This window comes from Falco punctatus (genome assembly GCF_963210335.1).
Source record: "Falco punctatus genome assembly, chromosome: 13".
Classification (NCBI taxonomy): Eukaryota; Metazoa; Chordata; class Aves; order Falconiformes; family Falconidae; genus Falco; species Falco punctatus.
Window position 1 is genome coordinate 17,141,403 of NC_137593.1, and position 20,596 is coordinate 17,161,998.

General features: G+C 37.9%; 1 protein-coding gene across 1 annotated transcript in view; it reads left to right on the forward strand.

Annotated features, from left to right (window-relative positions):
- SLC9A9 (solute carrier family 9 member A9) overlaps positions 1-20,596 on the forward strand; it is a 218,697-nt gene that overhangs the window by 121,398 nt on the left and 76,703 nt on the right. Inside the window, exon 12 of the mRNA XM_080410492.1 lies at positions 3,855-4,008. Within this exon, the coding sequence (XP_080266618.1) occupies positions 3,855-4,008 (154 nt within the window). The remainder of the gene's footprint in view (positions 1-3,854; positions 4,009-20,596) is intronic.

Below are 20,596 nucleotides of genomic sequence, written 5' to 3' on the forward strand. Positions count from 1 at the left end.
TGCTTTTTGCCTACACAAGATCAGCAGCAATATTCTGATATAGCATCAGGTTCTAGTCAATCACAGAGGTTAAACTGGGCTTCATTCACCGCAGCATCACACACTCATGATGTGTGAACACAATGAACAATTAATTTTGAGTTAGTTTTGTTTTCCATCATATCATTACCAGATGTACCAAACATTTACTGCTTGCTTTACTGAGTTTTACTGCCATAATCACCATGAATATCAAAGTCTGAAAAAAGCAATTAAGGTCAGGCAAGTACATTGTCAATTAGAATTTGAGTATAACTTTCTCTGCAAAGAAATCTACTGAAGTCATTAAATTATACTTTCTGAGGAGTATTAATATACTTTAGTAAAGGTAAAAGAGTTAGACTTGGAAGTGGATTATGTAGCATATTGATTTATTACATTCTTCATCTGCTTCTGCCACTCTAACAACACATTACAGAGGATAAATTCACTTTTACAACTACGTTTAATCATGATTGCTGATAATATTCTATTGTAAATCAAAACTAAATTATTCTTCGTATAAATAAGCCTGAGCTTCTCAAATCAAGTTCAACATCAGCTAAAACAGAGCAGGCCGGCAGCCTCTGCTCATGTGAAAAACAAGCATTTCAAGGACTTAAATTGTAAGGGAGCTATCACTGTACACTAGTGGTCTATGCTAAATGCAAAATGCCTCCTTTCAGTTCAGACCCTGTTATAATGCCTTTAGATGGCAGTAAACTTAAAAGGGAAGGAAACTAAATGGATCCAGATAGACTTATTAACGGCAATAACAAATCTGATATTTGGGCATCACTGCCACATGACCAGGAGGGGACTATTTAACAGATACAGTACTGCATCTTCCACTCTTCTTCCAATATCTCTATTTACTTTTTACTGTGCTTCTTCTCTACACCATGTAAATCAGCAAGAGAGAGGCTTGTGGGACAGAGGGCTACAGGGGTGGTTGCTCTTAATATTAGGCATTACAGTAGCAGTAGAGTCTGAAAGGGTGGAACATAAATGCAGAAGAAAAATGAGAAAGAATGCCTGTGTACAGGCAGCTGTTGTGCAGGCATTTACATCTGCACACTCGTACATACATGGTGGTGGGAAGTGTCAAAGTGAACTTTTCCAAGGGAACAGATACAAAACCAAATCTGCTAAAGAGAGAAGAAAGCAAGGAAGAAAAGAGCAGAGAACTACAGTTGAAACCAAAACACCAGATCTACATACAGAATGTCTCCTTTCCTGGCTGATTCTCTCCATGCTATCCACAAACACTACTGCCCTCAAAGGCTCTTCAGAGGGATGGGTTCAGAGATCTGTATTTGTGGAGTATGAGCAAAGGATGGAGAACAGCCCAATAGAACACACCTGTTCTGTTCTGTGGGTCTCAGAAGTTTAACCCTGGAAGTGCTTTTCTTTGGAGGCCTTGACACATTAAAGAATATCTCTTAAAGATGAGTCCCTAATGGCTAGCACAGCTAGCAGAAAAATCTGGCAGAAAATCTGTGATAGAGCCCAAAGGATCAATAGATCACAGCACAGATCTGGAGCTGCTGTCAGTGTGGCATCTCTGAAAGATGAGGGGAGAGGATCTCTGCTAGCAGTGCATCAGACCATTTTCCTTCCACCATGCCACTTTCACCCAGGTGTCGCTGAAGTATCAATGTCCATTGGAGCCAATAATTCCATTGTGTTTTGTTAGTATTTTCCCCTGAGGTATCAGAGAAAACCTAACCTGCCTTATCTTTAGTTTGTTTCAGCATCTTACCATTTTCTGAAGCTCTTAAAATTTCCTTTGTTTTGTTGTTGCCTGGAATGTATTTTGATATATGCAATAGTGTTCCTTGCTTCTTACTGAGTGTACATTTCAGGTTATATTCATCTGCTTCCCACTGCTTTAGTCGGAAGCAAATGTTTTGCTTGAATATTTATTTTACTTTAGACATGGGTTTAGTTGAAACTGAATTAGCTCTTACAGACCACGTTGAGCCTTTTATAAATGAAAAATGCAATGAAGACACTCACTATTTCTCTAAGCTGAAGAAATACCCAGTCCAGCACTCAAGAAGTAGAGTCTTAATGACATATTAATTAACTTTTTTTTTTATATATTCTGTCTTACCAAAAGAGATGTTCTAGATTAAATATTGCATGTACCATTATGATTCGGTTGTGGAAAGCAGCATTGTTTTCCACCAGAATGCAGCCACCAGTAATTTAAGCATTTAATCTGGGCTAGTCATCTAGCATTACCACTATAACCACTGGAAAAAGACCATTTCAATAGTGATTCATTCACTCCTCAGATACCTGTTTAAAATGAGCTGATAGTTTTTTTCCATAAGAAAGCAGTAAAGCATGTACATCCTTAGAGATGTCTCTTACATAAAAGCAAAGTCAAGGACAAGCCCACTTGTTGACTGCGGTGTTATTTTCATAAAAACAGAGATTTTAAACCTGCTGCCACTGACCATTTTCAGCTAGTGTAACTACAGTCCGGTACTTCCTTGCAGAAATGGCTTTGTGTTGTTCTCTAGATAAACTGTCCATTTTCTATACCAAATAATTCATATTCTAGCTATATAATCTTAAAGAAGTTTGAAGTTCTACTCCAAAAATAGCTGCATTTAGCAGTTGATTAAATGATTCTGTATAGACCATCAGTGCCTTACAAAAGGTTTAATTATTATATTTAGCATCTCTGTACTTGCAAAGTACTTTTTGGATTCAGCGTGTATTGCATACATGTAATGGCTTTGCTCTCTACACTTATTTTGTGGATTTTTTTTTTTAAGAAAACAATGAATTAAATTTAAATTTATAAATAAAAAGCATTGGAAAATACAAAATATTATTTGTACTATGCATTCAGAGGGCTGGAGACACTAGCAGGCTATTTCTCCCCTCTTTTTTTAAAAGTGTCACCCTATGAAGACCTATTTAGTTAGCTTATTACTACCTGTGGGGCTTTTTTAAACTCACAGTTAGCTGTTTTCTCCATATTTGTAAGTTTTTGTTTATTCAGTCTCTGTAGGTGTATAATTTTACAACTATTATAATTTTTCAAGCACACCAAGAGCTGAAAATCATAGAATTATAGAATGGTTTGGGTTGCAAGGAACCTTAAAGATCATTTAGTTCCAACGCCCTGCCATGGGCAGGGACACCTTCCACTAGACCAGGTTGCTCAAAGCCCTGTCCAGCCTGGCCTTGGGCACTGCCAGGGCTGGGGAATCCACCTATAGCTGCTCTGAGCAACCTGTGCCAGTGTCTAAATTTACATTATTTTACATACCCTTTTCAGATACTTAAACTCATCTTTTAAAAACTATCCATTGGTTTTAAGTCATGGTTATTTTTGACTGGTCTTAGCACATTGAAAGATTTTAAAGTCATTTGAAAGAATTTTTCTATTTTTTCAAGCAAGAAATAGGTAGCCTATATGGGTACAGGTTTTAATACCAACCCTTGTTCTCACTTGCACCTAATTTCATGAGTAGTCCTACTGAAGTCAGAAAAACAACACAAGGAATAAATTTTTGTTTTGAGAATCATAAAGTCCAGATTACTATTTAATTTGCAGTTATTCAAGACAGAGCATTCAGTGGATCTAAAACAAACATGTAAATATTATGTGAATATGAGAGTAGTTTCGTTGTCCACTGCTGCAAAGTTGCTCACAATGCATTAAACACCATCCTTTCAATTAGCACAATTCAGCATTTTATAAGTATGGTCATGGTCTGAAAACTTCCTCTGCCCTTGGAATTGGGTCCGGGTGGAAAAGACTAAAATTCTGTTTCTCCATCACATTAAGTTCATCATTGTCCTTTTTTTTCCAGGTTTACGTGGTGCAATAGCATTCGCATTGGCTATTCGAGACACAAAGTCCCAGCCCAAACAAATGATGTTTACAACAGCACTGCTGATCGTATTTTTCACAGTCTGGGTATTTGGTGGGGGCACAACACCAATGCTTACATGGCTTCAAATCAGGTTAGTATTCTCTTTAAAATAATAACTAACAAAATAGAATGCAATCACTACAGATCAATCACTAAATTCCTGCAGCTTTCTAAGGCTTATTTATATGCTTTTTAATGGAATTTCACAAGCACAAAGGAAGTATTTGGCTACCTGGTAGAGGCTCCAGACCACAAGGAACAGGTTCTTCCCAAGTCTGGACCTAGGTCAGACCCATCCTTATTTTCTAAGAGTTTGTTTCACTACTGTTCCTTTTAAACACTATGAATAAATGTTAGTGTCCTTCTCGCTGTTGAAGAAAGAGCTGTAAAAGCAGATTTTGCCCTCATCTAAAAATGTGTATTTATTACACAAACATGTCATAAATAATGTATTTCTGATTATAATGTGAATATACTAGAAAAACCTACCTGCACTGGTGTATCATTCAGCCATTAATTTATTATGCATCATTTTATATAAGCCTCTTCACTATATTATTTTTTAAATTACTTTGTAGTCACTTGTATTCACAAAAAGCAATGAATGACAAGGGAGGTTAAATGAGAAAAGAGAGGGAAATAGAAAGCTGAAATAAAGAGCATCTAATTTAAATGTAGTGTCCTGCCAAGAGTGCTTTTTTGAAACCTCGCTTTTAGCAATAAGAGTGTAATGCCATTACTGAGTTCTGGCTACCTCATAATCCATTTAGATCTCACTGCCACGGTTCATAAGGTCTCCAAAGAAAACCTGAGTATCAAGATAGGCTTGTAATTCACAATTCCTAATCATTTATTCTATATACAGCATATACTTTCCTTGTTTACAAAATTATGTCTGATTAACAAGCCTTCATATCAGACAGTTGCTATAAAATAACGGCTGAAGATAACTAAATTGAATCTTCAACAAAGAGCATAGATAAAAGCTTGCAGGCAAAATAAGGACTAGCACACAAGTGTACTGTATAAACATAAAATGCAGGAAATCCATATGCAATGTGGAGGGATTCTATTTTTATGACAGTTTGATTCTTTTTCATGGCCTCTCTCTTACATTCCGTAATGTCAGTCAAGTTCATTACAGTTTGGATATACTCTGCCGCTATCAGCCATCTTTCTGAGATTTGCCACTTTTTCACTGTCAGTCAGCAATAGAGGTGCTCTATACAGCAACAGAAATGAGGGTGAGAATGGTTATTATTACATCTTGTGTACCAAATCCATTTGTATTACTATAATAGGAGATTAAGGAATAATTTTAAGTATATAGTAAGGGAAAAAGAGGTTGGGCAGCAGTCACGTGTCTAGTCTAAGGACTTAGGTCACTAGACACCTGGCCTGGTCTAGGTAATTTTTAAAGGAACATTGTCAAGTGCTTTCAGCAACACAAGCAATTTAATTGGATGCAATGGTATTTCTTCTGCTGCTTAGTACTACCCAGAGGTAGGAAGACCCACAAGAGCACAGGTGAGGGGCTGACTCATATTTATACCTTTTAATGCAAGCAGGTGCTTCTTTCTTTACCCACCTGTACAATAGATTTTGCCAAAGATGCTGAAAGTAGACAGTCATTATTGGTCTGAAATGCTCATCTCTTTGAGTATCTCCTCTGAATCCCAGCAGGTCTGCCAGGCAGATTTACCAATCAAATAATTTCATTTTGTAACTGGGATATAGATTTTCTTACTATAAAGCTATTGGGTTCGCAATTCCCACTTAATTTCTTGACATCAGAACATACAGCTTCATAAATTATGAGTGTGTGGTCAAACTAAGATAATACTTTAAATACATTTGTAATTAAACAGGTCTATCTTGAGACTCTGATTTCTGTTTCTACTGAAAATATTTAATTGTCTTTATAATTTATTACACCTCAACATGGAATTTTGTCCTTAGCTACCAGCATTTGTCATCTTAGTCTTAAGTACACGTGCTATGTATTTGTATTTAAAGGTGGTGGTAGTTCATGCCAGTTGATACTTGTATGGATTCTAGCAAACCTGGGTTTGCTGCGGGAGTTATGGGGCTGCTCCAACACCACCTTGCTTGGTGTACTAGCCCCAGTATGCCTACACCTGTGCCAATGGCAATTTTGAGCTGCATCTCTCCCCACTATTTTTATATATAAAACTAGAAGGAAGAGATTGCATTTTTCATGCTAGTTTGGAGGGTTCTCCTCACAAAGCCAAGAGAAAGTGTTCTATGAGTTTGTATGGTTGTCCGCAAAGAGATTCATTGGAATGGGTTAGGATGTCACCCATTACAGAACAAAGGGATGAAGCCAGTGAAATGCTGCAACTATGTCTGTAAGTACAGCAGAGGAGACTAGTCTCAGACTACCCCCGAAGTGTTCAGTTGGTGTGAACTTACATCAGGCACCATCCCAGGGCAGTTTGAAATCACTTCTGTGTGATTCCCAGTAATTTAAGGAGCCAGATTTACCACTACTGTTCACTCCAAAGCACAGTGCTAGATCAGTTAATCTAAACAAGTAGAAATAAAGTTATTCATCTTATAAAAATTAAGTACTTAGAGGAAATGGAAAATATATGAACGGCTGTGTTAAGATCACAGTGACCACACTGCGTTTCCCTACATATGCTACAAGTTGCTGTATAGGTAAACCTTCTCAGGAGGCAGGAATGGTCAAAAATACAGTGGATCAAGCAAATAACAGTCTAAAGCTGAGCGTGCTTTTTTGCCAATTTACTATTTCATCATAATATGAGTATCTAGCAGGTAATTATTTAATTGAAGAGGAGGCATTAAAAAGGATGACAGAGAGGAACATGTTATTTCTGATACTACTTGGATTAATTGAATCTTATTCACATGTTTTTTAATTTGTGCCCATTCTAGCTAACATGGAATATGCCACAGTTCCTATCAGTAGTTCAGGATATGCAACAATCAGCTTCTCAGGGTTGATCAAGTCAGCCTTATCCTAGAGATAAGTACTTGAGTGTGTATGTTACAAACCAACTTATTCACATTTTGGTTTTAAAACATAAATAAATCTACCATCCATTAAGTTGAAGATATGTAAAAATAACATAAATCACCAATAACTAACACTAATATATTTACCATTTACCATAATGCATTACAGTGTTAGTTAAGGTAAAAGACAGTGTTCAAGATCTGTACAGCCACCTTATTGTATATTGCCATCTACATATTATACTATGTTTCAATGATTTATTGCACTCTCCATAATTTACACTGTGAAATTCTAATAATGGTGACAAAGATTCCTCATATATCAACAGAGTATGAGGGTAGAACAATGACAATTTAAAAATAATAATAGTAATAGTTTTCTGAAAAGTCAATCTTTTTTCCCATAACTGGAATTTTCATGATCTTCCATCTCTCCTCACAGCAACAGCATCAGATCTTCTTTTTTGTCAGTTAAAATTCAATTTAATGTAAATATAATATGTCACTATTTTTAGAGAAAAGATGAAGATGTGTCCTCATAGATAACTAGCAACTGATTTATTTCAGTAATATGTATGGCTTATACAACACTTGCAAACTGTTGCCAAAACAAACAATAAGATATATTATCAAAACTAACCATGTGCTATTGAAAAAGGCCCCATTTCCATCTCCCATTCAATGCAGCAATATCACTCAACTCTCTCACAAGGTTGCAGAGGCCAGCTTATAAAAGGAAGCTTTAAATAGATCCCAGGAGTTCACCCAAGTTCATTAATGTTTATTAATGTTCACAGTTCTAGGTCCCTTCATTTAACAAACAAATTACATCAAAACATATGCTCCTACTTAAACTATAGCTTGAATCCAAGAAAGGCTCTTAAAGCCTCATAAATGTGACCTTCTAATGGAAGAATTTATGTCTGCATGTGTCTATACGTCAAAATACAATTTTAAAAGAAATCCATGCCAATTATTCTCATTATTTTACTAGTATATTTACCTATACAAAGTAACCTTCAAAATGAGTCTTAAAATTCTTGAAAAAGTCTGAATATTTTTAACTTTGTTTTAAAAGAATGAGACATACATTTTCAGAAATGTCTTATTTTAACTGTCTCCTGTTTTAGATACCTGAAGCTCTGCATTTCGGGAAGTATTGAGTGTTCCCTTTTTGAAAATCAGGTCCTATTTAGATGTTCCCAGTTCTTTGGCACAGTAACATATTTCTGAGCAAAGTGTCATATGCGCAGTCCGTAACAGTGTTATCAGCTGGCATTCTGAGAGCAGAATTTGTTGTACCATGTTCCTAAATAATACATTGTCTTCTGGCTTATCTGAGACCTATAACTAGAAAAAATTGCCTTTACTCCCCATGAGAAAGGACTACAATATACTGCTCTTGGCAGACAATTAGTAAGTCTGCATCCACATATGAGAATAATATCACAATACATCAATAGTTAAACAAAGATAGCCATTTAAGCATCAGTTCACAGTCAAATTGAAGTATGCAACAAATGTGCCTTCAGAGATGTTGAGTATTACCTGCTAATACTTTTGGATATATATCTCCCTTCATTCCCCAAACTCTGATTAAAAATAGAGAGCTACATATTACAGTAAAACTGCAATGAGAAGTTTGGGGATAAAGGATTCTCCTGATAGGCAGAGCAAAAATACAAAGCTATTAATAAAACATGTCCTATGCTAGGTGTGTTTATCATCACCTCCTTTATAAATGTTTGTCAGGGGATTTCCAGACTCTTTGTACATCTCTTTGCAACAGTTCTTCAGTGAATAATGAGATTTTTATTCCATATTCTAAATAAACACTAAGCAGCATCAAATAGTAACTTTGAATACTGTGCCTATCTGACCATTGCCTTTGATATGTACTTTAGAAACTGGCTATATCTATGTGCCTGGCTGCCCTTAAAAACATGCCAGCTCTAGTTCACATAAAACTTCACTTCCAGACCTCTAACTTTCTCTAAATACTAATGCCAGATGCCTGGTGTACCACTTTTTCTGGGGATGACCAAGGCTGTCCAAACTTAGATTCTCAGCAAGAGCATTTCTTCATTGCACTTTTCTATGAGAAAACACCAACCTAGGAAATTAAAATAATCAAAACAAATTATTCTTCTAAAATTCAGCTATTGCTTTCCCTAATTTCTAATTGACCCAAACCTTCAGATTCACCTCCGGAGATTTCCCAGAGCTTTGCTTATTTTTTTCACTGTTCAGATTCCAGCTTTATAACTACAGACAGATATTTCTCTTTGCCCATCCAGGCAAAACTAAACCTAAAAATGTCAAGGTTATACAGTTCCAAAACTTTCTTTGCATTGCTGGAGCCAGGTCTCTGATGGTGAACAGCAGCTGATCATTCACTCACACTACACTAGCGTAAAAACTGCCAAACTTAACAAAGTCAGTAATCTCTGAGAACACAACACATAGAAATGAGTCAAGTGTAAAAAACCATAACTGGAAAACCAATCTAATGTGTGAAACAGGAAGAGAACAGGATTTATGTCCTACAAATTAAGAGTCCTTAGATCTCTTTGAAACGAGTACATAAGCAAATAGGATATCATTGCTCTGGAGACTCTTTTCTGTTTTGTATGGGAAATGATGCTGGCTGGCAAGGAGTAGAGTGCAGGTAAACTGGGAGCAATATTGTTATCAGCACAAACAAAACCAAAATCTGCCATTTGCAAGAGTCAAGCATGCAGTAACCCCCCAGCCCAGTCCAGATCTACAGTAATGACTGAAAGGAAAAATCATTTCCAGATTACACATAGGCATAACTGTATCATTGATATGAAGCCACTAATGTAAAAAAGAGTTGTCTCAAGGGTCCTTCTATTTATTCTTCATAGACTGAATCATTCAACCAACTCAAATATATACTCCCTATAGGGGTCTACCTGTATCTATTTTGACAATAAATCTGCATTGAATAACACTGACAGAATGTAAAAACTCAGGCTGAAAGTTACAGAAACACCTACTGGAGGACTTATTACCAACTGTTATGCAATATGTTACATTGCTATTTTGGCAAAGTACATTTTTTAAAAAGCTTTTTACACAGTTTTATTCTGATTTTTGTTGCTCCACTTTTGTAAATTCCACCATAAAACATAAACAGACTGGATTCTTTTGGGGGGGTTTCCTTGTGGTATGGCTACAGCATTGTTTTCTAAATGAAAAAGGAAGAAACATCATAGGACTGTATCCAAAACATTTGAATATATCACATCTGACACATGAAATTATAACATTATTCAGCATTACAGTGTAAATTTGGAAGGTCAAAACACTCCTAACTCCTAAATTCTCACCTATTGCAAATTCACTGAACACAATAGGAAATGATCATTTAGCAGACATCAGCACCCAAAAGTCATAAGCCAGCAGAGTTCGACGTCATTGAGAATGCTAGTATATCCCTTTACAATAAAGATGTTTAATGGACAAGCTGTTCTTTCAAGAAATCAAGATTTTGGTTCATTCAGTACCCAACACTTTAATCCATTACTGCAATATTAAAGATAAAGGTGGTGCGTATGTTTACCAGAATATCACATCAGGGATGTGGGTGGGCAGTGGGGCTAAATGCTGTGAGGCTTGGCTGCCTGTGACCATGACTGTTTGTAAAAAAGAGAATTGGTTGGTAGAGTTACTCTGTGTTTATACCAGCCCTTTATCAACTGGTTATAGACTGCTGAAAGACAAAACTTTATGATTAGAGCAACTTAACAACATGACCTTAGCCAGTATCATATTGCTGCAGTTCCAGTAACAAAAACATTCTTTTCTTTATTCCCAAATGCTATAGTAGTATTCCCTGTGCTCAGCTGTGTTCAAGGAGATGCTGCACAAGGACAGTTTGCAATGCCACAGTGGCAGCTCCCACCAACTGCCAAGTAAGAAGTTTTGATCAGATCTGGTCTGTACTTTAAGCTTCCAAAGTTGTTCTTTCTGCTTCCCAGAAGAGGTCTTTCAAAATTAAAAAAAAAAAAAAAAAAAAAAAAAGCCACAATAATATTGTGGGCTTTGGAAAGAGTTCTGCCTCATTTAGAAAGCTGTTGTGGTAAGAAATCTCAAAGGCTGAAATGGTGGTAAAAATATGACTGAGCCTCAGGGCTCCAGAACAGGAGGTGCTGAGTAGGAACCTTCCTTATCTACAGCATAAGAGCAAAGAAGAATGCGTTTTAAATCAAAGGAGTAACAGATTGGTTTAGACGAGGTGGATAGTGTTGCCTACATTACTGTATTTTTTCCAGTTATAAAGATTGATATTTTCTTCCTTTTTTTATAATGACACACAAGTCTTTCTTACTAAAAATGTACCTGTTTCTGAGTTCTGCCACAGTTACATTCTGATTTGCCTTTATATGGTTGTAGCATCTGGATATCTTTATTAACTCTCCTTTATCAAATCAGTTATAAAAGAAAATTATCTTCTTCAAGACTAGATTTGTAGAAACCAGTATGAATGGGATTGATGGGAGAGGTGGTGATATAACTGGACTCATGTTGTTACCATGCTTGATGCCAGTGTTTGCTAAACAGAAGTCTTTGGCCAATAGCAAACTGGCTTAAAAGCGACCTAGAAAAGACATCAGCAATGTTAAAACTCACGATTTTCATATCAGCCTCGATTTGCAGCATCTGCTGTGCAGTATACACAAGGCTGGAATTCTGTATTACTCAACCCTGTACTCGGTGATCAAGCCATTATCAGAAACTGCTCCCCTTTAACTTGACAGGAGATTCCTTTCATATAAGGCTTCTTCCATCACTATCCAGATTGGGGTTCTGCACCTTTACCCAATAAAGAGGAAGAAGCCTTTCACATACTGAGGAGGGGCACAACCTGCAATAGTCTGCTGCATGGGCAAAGGACAGGCAGCACCTGTCTTTGGAGCTTTAAGATGGTCAAACACAGCAAACTGAGGCAGAGATCACATAGGTCTTGGCCTTCAACTGACTTGAAAGCACTTGCAGATGCTTGACAACCTCCTGCCCCAGAGCTTTATGAGCAAACTGTACTTTTATTCCTTCCCAGCAGGCGACTGAGCCCCCTCAGCTCCTGAGACACTGTTACTGTAAATACAAGTAGTGAGAATCTTAAGACTCTTCTAACTGTATTAAAACCTTCAGAGTGATAAAATAACTATTTCCTATAAATTCCCAAACTGTAAAACAAATAATAGTAAGTCTTAAACATATGTTCTACACTGTATTGCAAAGTCCTATAGTCAGGAACGGCTTAGAAACTTCAAGCACACTGAAATTTAACAGAGGTGAAGCTCCTAAGTCACTTAGAAAAGTTTAATTTAGACAGTTTCACGTAATGCTAAGTGGAGCAATGCCTTCCCTAATCTTACTGGGGTGAGATGTGACTGGCACTGGAAAGAATGGTGTCCTGACAGCTGATCTAGGCAAAGAGGCTGCAGTCAGCTGAGGTGAGGAAGAGCGATCCTCTTGACTGGTATAGAAGAGCCTCATCAGAATACTGTACTCCATTGCTGCATTCTGTTCTGCACATAGAGAAGAGCTTGAGATATTACATCTCCTTACGGAGTAAGGAGTAAAGGCATCTTAGTTCTCTTTTTTCACCCTCACATGGGCGCACAAGGATTATCCCTCCTGAAACATAGCTAGTCCTTGAGCTGCTCAGAATGTAACAGCTAAAAGCATGTGTTCATATCTTCAGATTATCCATAATTCAGTACTTATAAATTATTATGAACCTTCTTGTTTCAGTTGTGTTCCTTTGAACACCTTTTCCTTTCACCATTTGTCAAGAGGAAAGAGAGTCAGTTTAGAAAAGGAGATTTAATTAAATGTTTTGTTTTGGCCTTGGCGCAATCTCTCTTCTATAACTGTGTTCCTTCGGGTCATATTTCCTCTAGAGTCCTGGAAAACAGTTTAGTGAAAGTGAAGGATCTGTTGATTTACTATTGAAAATGAAACATCAGCCTAAGTATCATCAAGTGTAATTTGCAAGTGACCACAACATAAAGACAAACAGTTCAATTAAAGGCAGTATATTTTTAAGCACTGTTATATTACTGTGCACTCTGTACTGTTTATTATTTTGTTTTTAGAATACTCATAATCAGTCTAACTGGTATTCCCTCTCAGTAACAGAAATAGGTCCAATAAACAAAGCTGCTCTGTTTCCAGGGTCATATTCCTCTTTAGCCATAGTACAGTAAGTATTTTAAATCATGCTGCAATAAACACTCCTGCTGGGAGCCAATTTCAGCCAGACCTCTTCAGGTCACTAAGTTCCTTTTAACCCAGACACATATTCAACAGAGATCACACTGTCTTTGCCTGTAAAATCTTTTAGATCTTAACAAAACCCTCTGAAATGCAGAAACACCTGTAATTTCATGTAACAAGTCTAACAACTAACACCGCAGTTATCTTTAAATTACTACTGTCCTTAGTTGGCCAGCTATCAGCACCTGTGAACATCTAAAGGACAGCATTTTGCCTAGCGTCTTTTATACCAACGATAGTTTGAATGTTCCTGCACTAACAAACACTAATTGCATATACATGAGACATTGCTGACTCCCCAGGCTCCTCCCAGCATTAGGATATTACTGATTTATGCACAGACTCTTAAGTCACAAAATCTACATTGCTGTTTAAAAGGTAAGTCTCGCAGTTGCAAAGAACACCTTGAAAATTATTCAAAAGAAACTAAACTAACAGGGAAGCTTTTGTGTGAGCTCATGGACAGTCTAAAACAACAGCTCAAAGAAAACACTGTCCCATGATTATCAGAGGAGCGTTATCTTCAAGACACACAGTTCTGCTGATAAACTCCATCCTTGCTCCCACAGTACTCCAGGTACAACAGAAAAATAGTATTGTTAGGGTTGACTTAGGGAACTGCATGGCTGTCAGTCACTCGGTCCACTAGTAGACAGGTAACAAGTGATCCAGAAAGGCAGAGGACGAGGCAGAGTTTTAGCTTCAGTTATAAGACATTTAACCACTATAAATAACTATCAGCATTTTCAAATTTGGTCAAGCACATTAGAGATCATTGTGATTAAGTATTTGAGTAATTTGCACAGTAATCTATTGATTACTTGTGACATAGGTCACAGAAAGCAATAAGATCAGATTCTGGTTTATCACTTCATTCCCTTTGATCTCCCATAGTAGCACAGACTAAAATATTGGTTTAGATCCTTGTTAAAGATCTTTTTTATACAGAAATATTGCTAGATGTGGTACTCGCCCTTTGCCCGGTGGTATTTGCCACCAGTTCTGAATTTGTGGGTGTGTATACCTATACTGCATATGTAGTATCTACAAGAAGTAAGAAATGGTCTGGTGCTCCTCACAAAAGACATACTAGGGAAATGCATTCTGTTTCAAACCCTGAGATGTTCAGCATCACACATGAAACTACCTGTGAGCAAAGAAAACACTTCTTGGCGCACACCCACACTGAAAGGGTTAATATAATAGCTGCTTTTATTATAGTAGCTAGAGCATGATTAGCCTGGTAAATGCTATAAATCAAGCAGCAGTATGAAACTGGACATTAAATGTATTGGCTGTTATTATAAAAAGAGAAATTGGATAATTTCCTTTCATTTCTATCTCAAAATGAGAAATCATCCAGGTAATGAATCTCAGTGATCTCCTGAAATGCCTGTCATTTATTTGCAAGGTACTTTTCTGCTAAGATAAGGTGTGCATTTGATCTTTCAGAGTTATTCAACATAGCATTTTGCCTGAATGATACTAAACAAGGTTTATAAATATTCATGCTTGATAACAAAATAAAAGACCAAAATACAGAGGACTTGGGCTTTCTGACTGTGAAAGGCAGTGCTGGGCAGCTGTTGAATGGAAGATTTTGGATTGCAATTGTGACTTGTGCATGACATGTACCTGACTCTTGCTGTGACCTCTATTGGTCTTTATCGGCCAAAGGGGTCTAATTTTGGGCACAGTCTCCTAACAGCAGACAGCTAAATCCCACCTCACATACCTTGTATTTCTAGCTCCACATGGCTATTGAAAAGAGAAAAGGAAGGAAGACATGAAAGATACGCTTTTATTGCTAGAATACTTGCTACAGGAGAGAGGGAAAATTACACAGCAACAAGAAAGATTCATTCCTTTCAGTTTACTAGGAATAAATGACAGGATAATTTTTAAACATGCCGAAACCCCAGAATAACTAGTACATATTTCCAGAAAATTATAAATAAACCTATAGCAAGAAATAGAATCCATGCAGCCAGATTTCTGTCAATTAAAATATTTGTTTTCTTATCTTTTAAAATACTGTTCATTTCCTTCCATTTCACGCAATCATTTTTTTCTTCCATTAAAACGTGCCTCTGTATCATGCAAAGGGTAGCTGCTATGCAGCAGCCAACATGATGCAGTTGTTCAGACTACAAATAAGGAATCAAACCAACCTATCTGGAAATACTGCTAGGGAACATCTTGATTACCTGGGATTTTAGAACAAAACTAGTGCTTTATTTCTTTCTACCAAAACATGCCAAATTAATTTGGACATCTATCTCTAACTAGGCCTCCAAAATTAAATTTGTGCCAGCATAAAACCAGTTGACTTCAAGCATATGCCAAAACTGTGGTCTTTGAGGGTAAGTAGAAAGCAGAGAAAAACAATCTGAGCCTTTAAAAGTTTGAGATAAATGTCATATGAAATCTTGGCTCTAGAAAAAATAATGATCACATTTGCTGAGATGAATTTTCTACCCCTACTTTGTAGGTATTGATCAAGATAACTCTTAACTCTCTGTGTTATTGATCAGATACTGTTGCTTTTTGCAAAATAATTGCTCTGAAAACTCACTTAACTTTCCTGCTTTGAGAACTGCGTAATACTGTCAGTTGGCCCAAAAAATAGAAGAGTATGAAATTAGTATGTTCTTCACATTTGTTAGTTTATTTAATTTCCAAAGCCCGTATGTTCATTCTTCTCACACTTGCTTGACAAAGAATATTGGAATCTCTTCAGCAAGAAAATATGAAATTAATGTTTCATTTTGAAGGGATGAAAGTTTTCATCATGAGTGAAAATATCATTTCAGTCTGCAAAAAACAAAATTTCTCAGCCTTTCTAGTTTTTTTAAAACTTTCCTGTGGTTTTCCTTTCTGCTATCAAATATTTCACATAGTGCAAGAACATTTAATTCCATTTTTTAACTATACATGAAGTGTGGGGGGAGTAAAACGTATCTTTTGTCTTCCAGAAAGAAAAAAGGTGCTAACAGGGAAGTGAATTAGGCCTTAATGGTCTTGTACAGTATATGGACTGTGATGTAAATATTCTTGTAAATTGAAATTAATAAAAGCATGTGTTGGTATAACTGGGTATATCTGGGCTTGCAGAGGAACTTAATGACAGAAGAGAACTGTGTGACTTCAGTTTTCATGAAACTTTCAACTTTCCTGAAACTGCCCCAGAAATTCTGAACTTTCTGTTCTTTTTTAAAATGTAGAGTGGAAGGAAAACTCTGGCACCCTTGATAACAAACCTATCAAATTGTTCCAGAATTAGTTGAATGTGAAAGGTTAATTAAGGCAGATATTAAATAACCTAGGCTCTGTAGAGCAGTATGGGCATTTAGCATTTAGTAAACAGCTAATTACACTATAATACAGGCTTTTTGTAGAGAATTATCAGTGCAGAAACAGCCCAACAGTGATTTGCTCGTCAGTACATCTATGAGATTTAAATGAGAAAATTACCTCTTATCTCAGCAAGAAGTACTTGGATTTCAAAGCACTTAAAAATACATCAGTTTCTGCATTTTTTACTTCGAAGAGACAGCATTTTGTTACATAATGATAAAAAAACATATAAAGGAATCTTGAAACTGTACATAAAATTCTAGGTTTATAAATGCAAGATATGTTCTATGTAAACAGATATACAGGACAACTGTTTGTATAAAAGTTTATATATAAAAGTGCTATTTATTTAAAATACCCCAAACAGGAATCCTAAAAATCCATGCTAATCCTAAAACCCCTGATCTAATCTTACAAGCAGACAAGGTCTTGTATGCTCTGACCTTGAAACGTCCCAGTTGCTTTTGCTATTCCCTTATCCGCAGGCATTAAGCCTGGTCAGAAATCACAATGTAGGTTCGGGTAGTCTGCCTGAAACTCTTGAGTCTTGACCAGCCCCTGAGCTTTTCTAATCTCCAGCCAAAGGAAATCCTATGAATGCTGTCACAGCCTCTATTTTCATTTTAGACACAGCAAAATAGACCCTGCTGTCCGTCCTGCTTGCTGCATCAGCTAGTGGCATGGACTAGATGGTTTGCTTCCTCTGCTTCATTCAATTCAGAAATATTTCTTCCACCTTTCCAGAGAAACTCCAGCCCAAACTTCATCAGTTCTGCACATGTATGCATATGTATCCATGAGATGAGGAAAGCAGAGAAGTCAGAAAATAATTTTACTTAACTGAACCAGAAAACAATAAAATTATTCTGTAGACTAGTAGTTAATGTGTTCGCTAAACAGGTTTTAGCTCCTGTACAAATAAGTGTTTCTGTTTCATGTAAAATGAGTCATCAACTACAATACAGTAATCTGCATAAGATTTGCATAAGAATGCATAAGAATAAAAGCATAAGATCAGAATCCAGGTCTTCCAGTACCCTACTCGGTAGTCTACAGAAGAATGATTGTTCACATGCTTTCTGACCTAGCGGCCCTTACATATACATATATTTGAATTTACTCCAGATCAAGCTTTTAAAAAAAGACCAAAAATCATTATTTGTCCCTCCTGAAATCAGTAGGACTACATGATTATCCATCAACCTGACTGTCCTTTATTGATCTGAAGATCTCAGGCTTTGTGTGACTAGCTCCCATTTTAAATGGGCATCATCTGAGCTCCTTAGTGCTTATGTTCCTTTTGAAACTAACGCTTGGGCATGGCTTTACGTTTCACCAATTCTGTAAGTATTAAGAAAACTCAGCCTGTAAAATGAGTTGCCAATTCCAATTCAATTGTTTACTGACGAAGAGTGGCTTTATTTCCTTCTTTCCCATCTTCAGAAATACCGTTTTAATGCTTTTACATTGATAAGTAATAAAATCATCCATTCACCCAACTTAATTCCAAAAGGCAGTCTGCAGCCTCCATCCTTTCTTATTTATGCTCAGTACAATACTAGAAAAAGAAACATTGTATTGAATTATTGAATTCTCTATCAGAGCATTTCTTTGTATTACCCTATCCCTTTGAAATCTAAGTCATAACGGCTGTCTGCCATTTTACTACCACATGGAAATCTAAATTATAAACAAGTGATACATTCTCCAATTTAGATTAAGCAAATGTCACAGCTTTCAGTCCAGGTTATTGCATATACTTCAATGTGTGTTACATAAGAGAAAGAACATGCATGTTCTGGAAAGGAGCGGTGATACATTTAAAATGTAAAATCAATCTTTTCTGAGTTTCACAGTGTCTCTTGCCTTCCCAGTTTTGCCTTTCAGATAGCAAGCTCCCTGGGGTATTCTCTACCACACACTGAGCTGTACTAAGCTAAACAGAATGTCAACAATCACCCTAACAAAAAACTGCACAAAATCCTTTTTAAAAAGCTTAATTCATTGATGATTTTGTCAATAAGTGTTCTCTCTCAACAACAGGAAAAGTTATATTACATAGGTTTTTTTTTAAAAAAAAACAAACAGCTTTAATGGTTTACAGCTCAGCTCTTGCATACATACTCTCTGGATCCCAATGTATACCTCAAACAAGATAACTCCTTTAGCTTCAAGATGTACTGTCTCACAGTATTTACCAATTCATTAGGGTGCAGGGCATCTACAAGAAGGGCAGGAAGGAGGATCTGGGGAACTACAGCCCTGCCAGCCTGACCTCAGTGCTGGTGAAGGTTATGGGGCAGATCACCCTGAGTACCATCAGATGGGACCTGCAGGACAACCAGGGGATCAGGCCTAGCCAGCAGTGATTTATGAAAGGCAGGTCCTGCTTGACAAACCCATCACCTAGTGGGTGAGGGAAAGGCTGTGGGTGTTGTCTACCTGGACCTTAGTAAAGCTTTTGATGCCATCTCCCACAGCATTCTACTGGAGAAACTGGCTGCTCACAGCTTGGATGGGTGTACCCTTTGCTGGGTAAAAATCTGGCTAGGTGGTTGAGGCCAAAGAGTGGTGGTGAATGGAGTCACATCCAGCTGGTGGCTGGTCACAAGTGGTGTCCCCAGGGCTCAGTACTGGGGCCAGTTCTGTTTAGTATCTTTGTCAATGATCTGGACTAGAGGATCAAGTGCACCCCCAGTAGGTTTGCAGGCAACACCAAGCTGGTCAAGCATATTGATCTGCTTGGGGGCAGGCAGGCTCTGCAGAGGGATCTGGGCAGGCTGGATCCGTGGGCTGAGGCCAACTGTATGAGGTCCAACAAGGCTCCGTGCCGGGTCCTGCGCTGGGGTCACACCAGCCCCACACAGCGCTACAGGCTGGGGCAGAGCGGCTGGGAAGTGCCTGGTGGGAACGGGCCCGGGGTGCTGGGTGACAGCTGGCTGGGCATGAGCCAGCAGTGTGCCCAGGTGGCCAAGAAGGCCAACAGCATCCTGGCTTGTATCCGAAACAGTGTGGCCAGCGGGACCAGGGCAGTGACTGTCCCCCTGCACTCGGCACTGGTGAGGCCGCACCTCGAATCCTGGGTTCAGTTCTGGGCCCCTCGCTGCAGGAGGGACGTAGAGGGGCTGGAGCGTGTCCAGAGACGGGCAGCGGGGCTGGGGAAGGGGCTGGAGCACAAGTGTGATGGGGAGCGGCTGAGGGAACTGGGGGGGTTTAGTGTGGAGAGGAGGGGGCTCAGGGGGGACCTTGTTGCTCTCTACAAGTACCTGACAGGGGCTGTAGGCAGGTCGTCTCTCATCCCAAATAAACAAGCAATAGAACAAGAGAAAATGGCCTCTGGTTGTGACAGGGGAAGTTTAAACTGGATATTAGGAAAAATTTCTTCACTGGAAGGGTTATCAAGTGCTGGAACAGGCTGTCCAGGGAGGTCATGGAGTCATCATTACGGGGGGTATTTAAAAAGGCATATAGATGTGGCAGTTAGGGACATGATTTAGCGGTGATATTGGCAGTGGTTGGTTAACAGTTGGACTCAGTGTTCTCAAATGTCTTTCCAACCTAAACAAGTCCACTATTCTATGTAGAATTTTAAGCATTAGACTTGCCTTCCAGCTCTAAGGTTTTCTTGCTCCATTCAGTAAGGTAGGAACCTGAAGCCAGTGTCAAAGCATCGCATATTTACACTGACAGAACTTTCACATATGCCTGAAGCCACTAGCCACAGAGAATTACTTAGAGCCCCAGGGAAGCTGAGTGGCAATGAATAAATGGGGACAGATCCTCAGCTGGTGCAAGCTGTCATAATAACATTCATTTATTTTCTTGGCCTGTAGGCAGAAGTATAATATGCTTTGGGGATCCCTGATTGAGGCAATTTCTCACTCTGCTTTCTCACTTTGCCTCTGCATTATCTTGTGCAAGCTATTGCTTTCGTTGTCATCACTGCTTGAATTCAGGTATTGGCTCATAGCTGCTACATACAGTAGTTTATTTTTACATGAAAGCAAAAA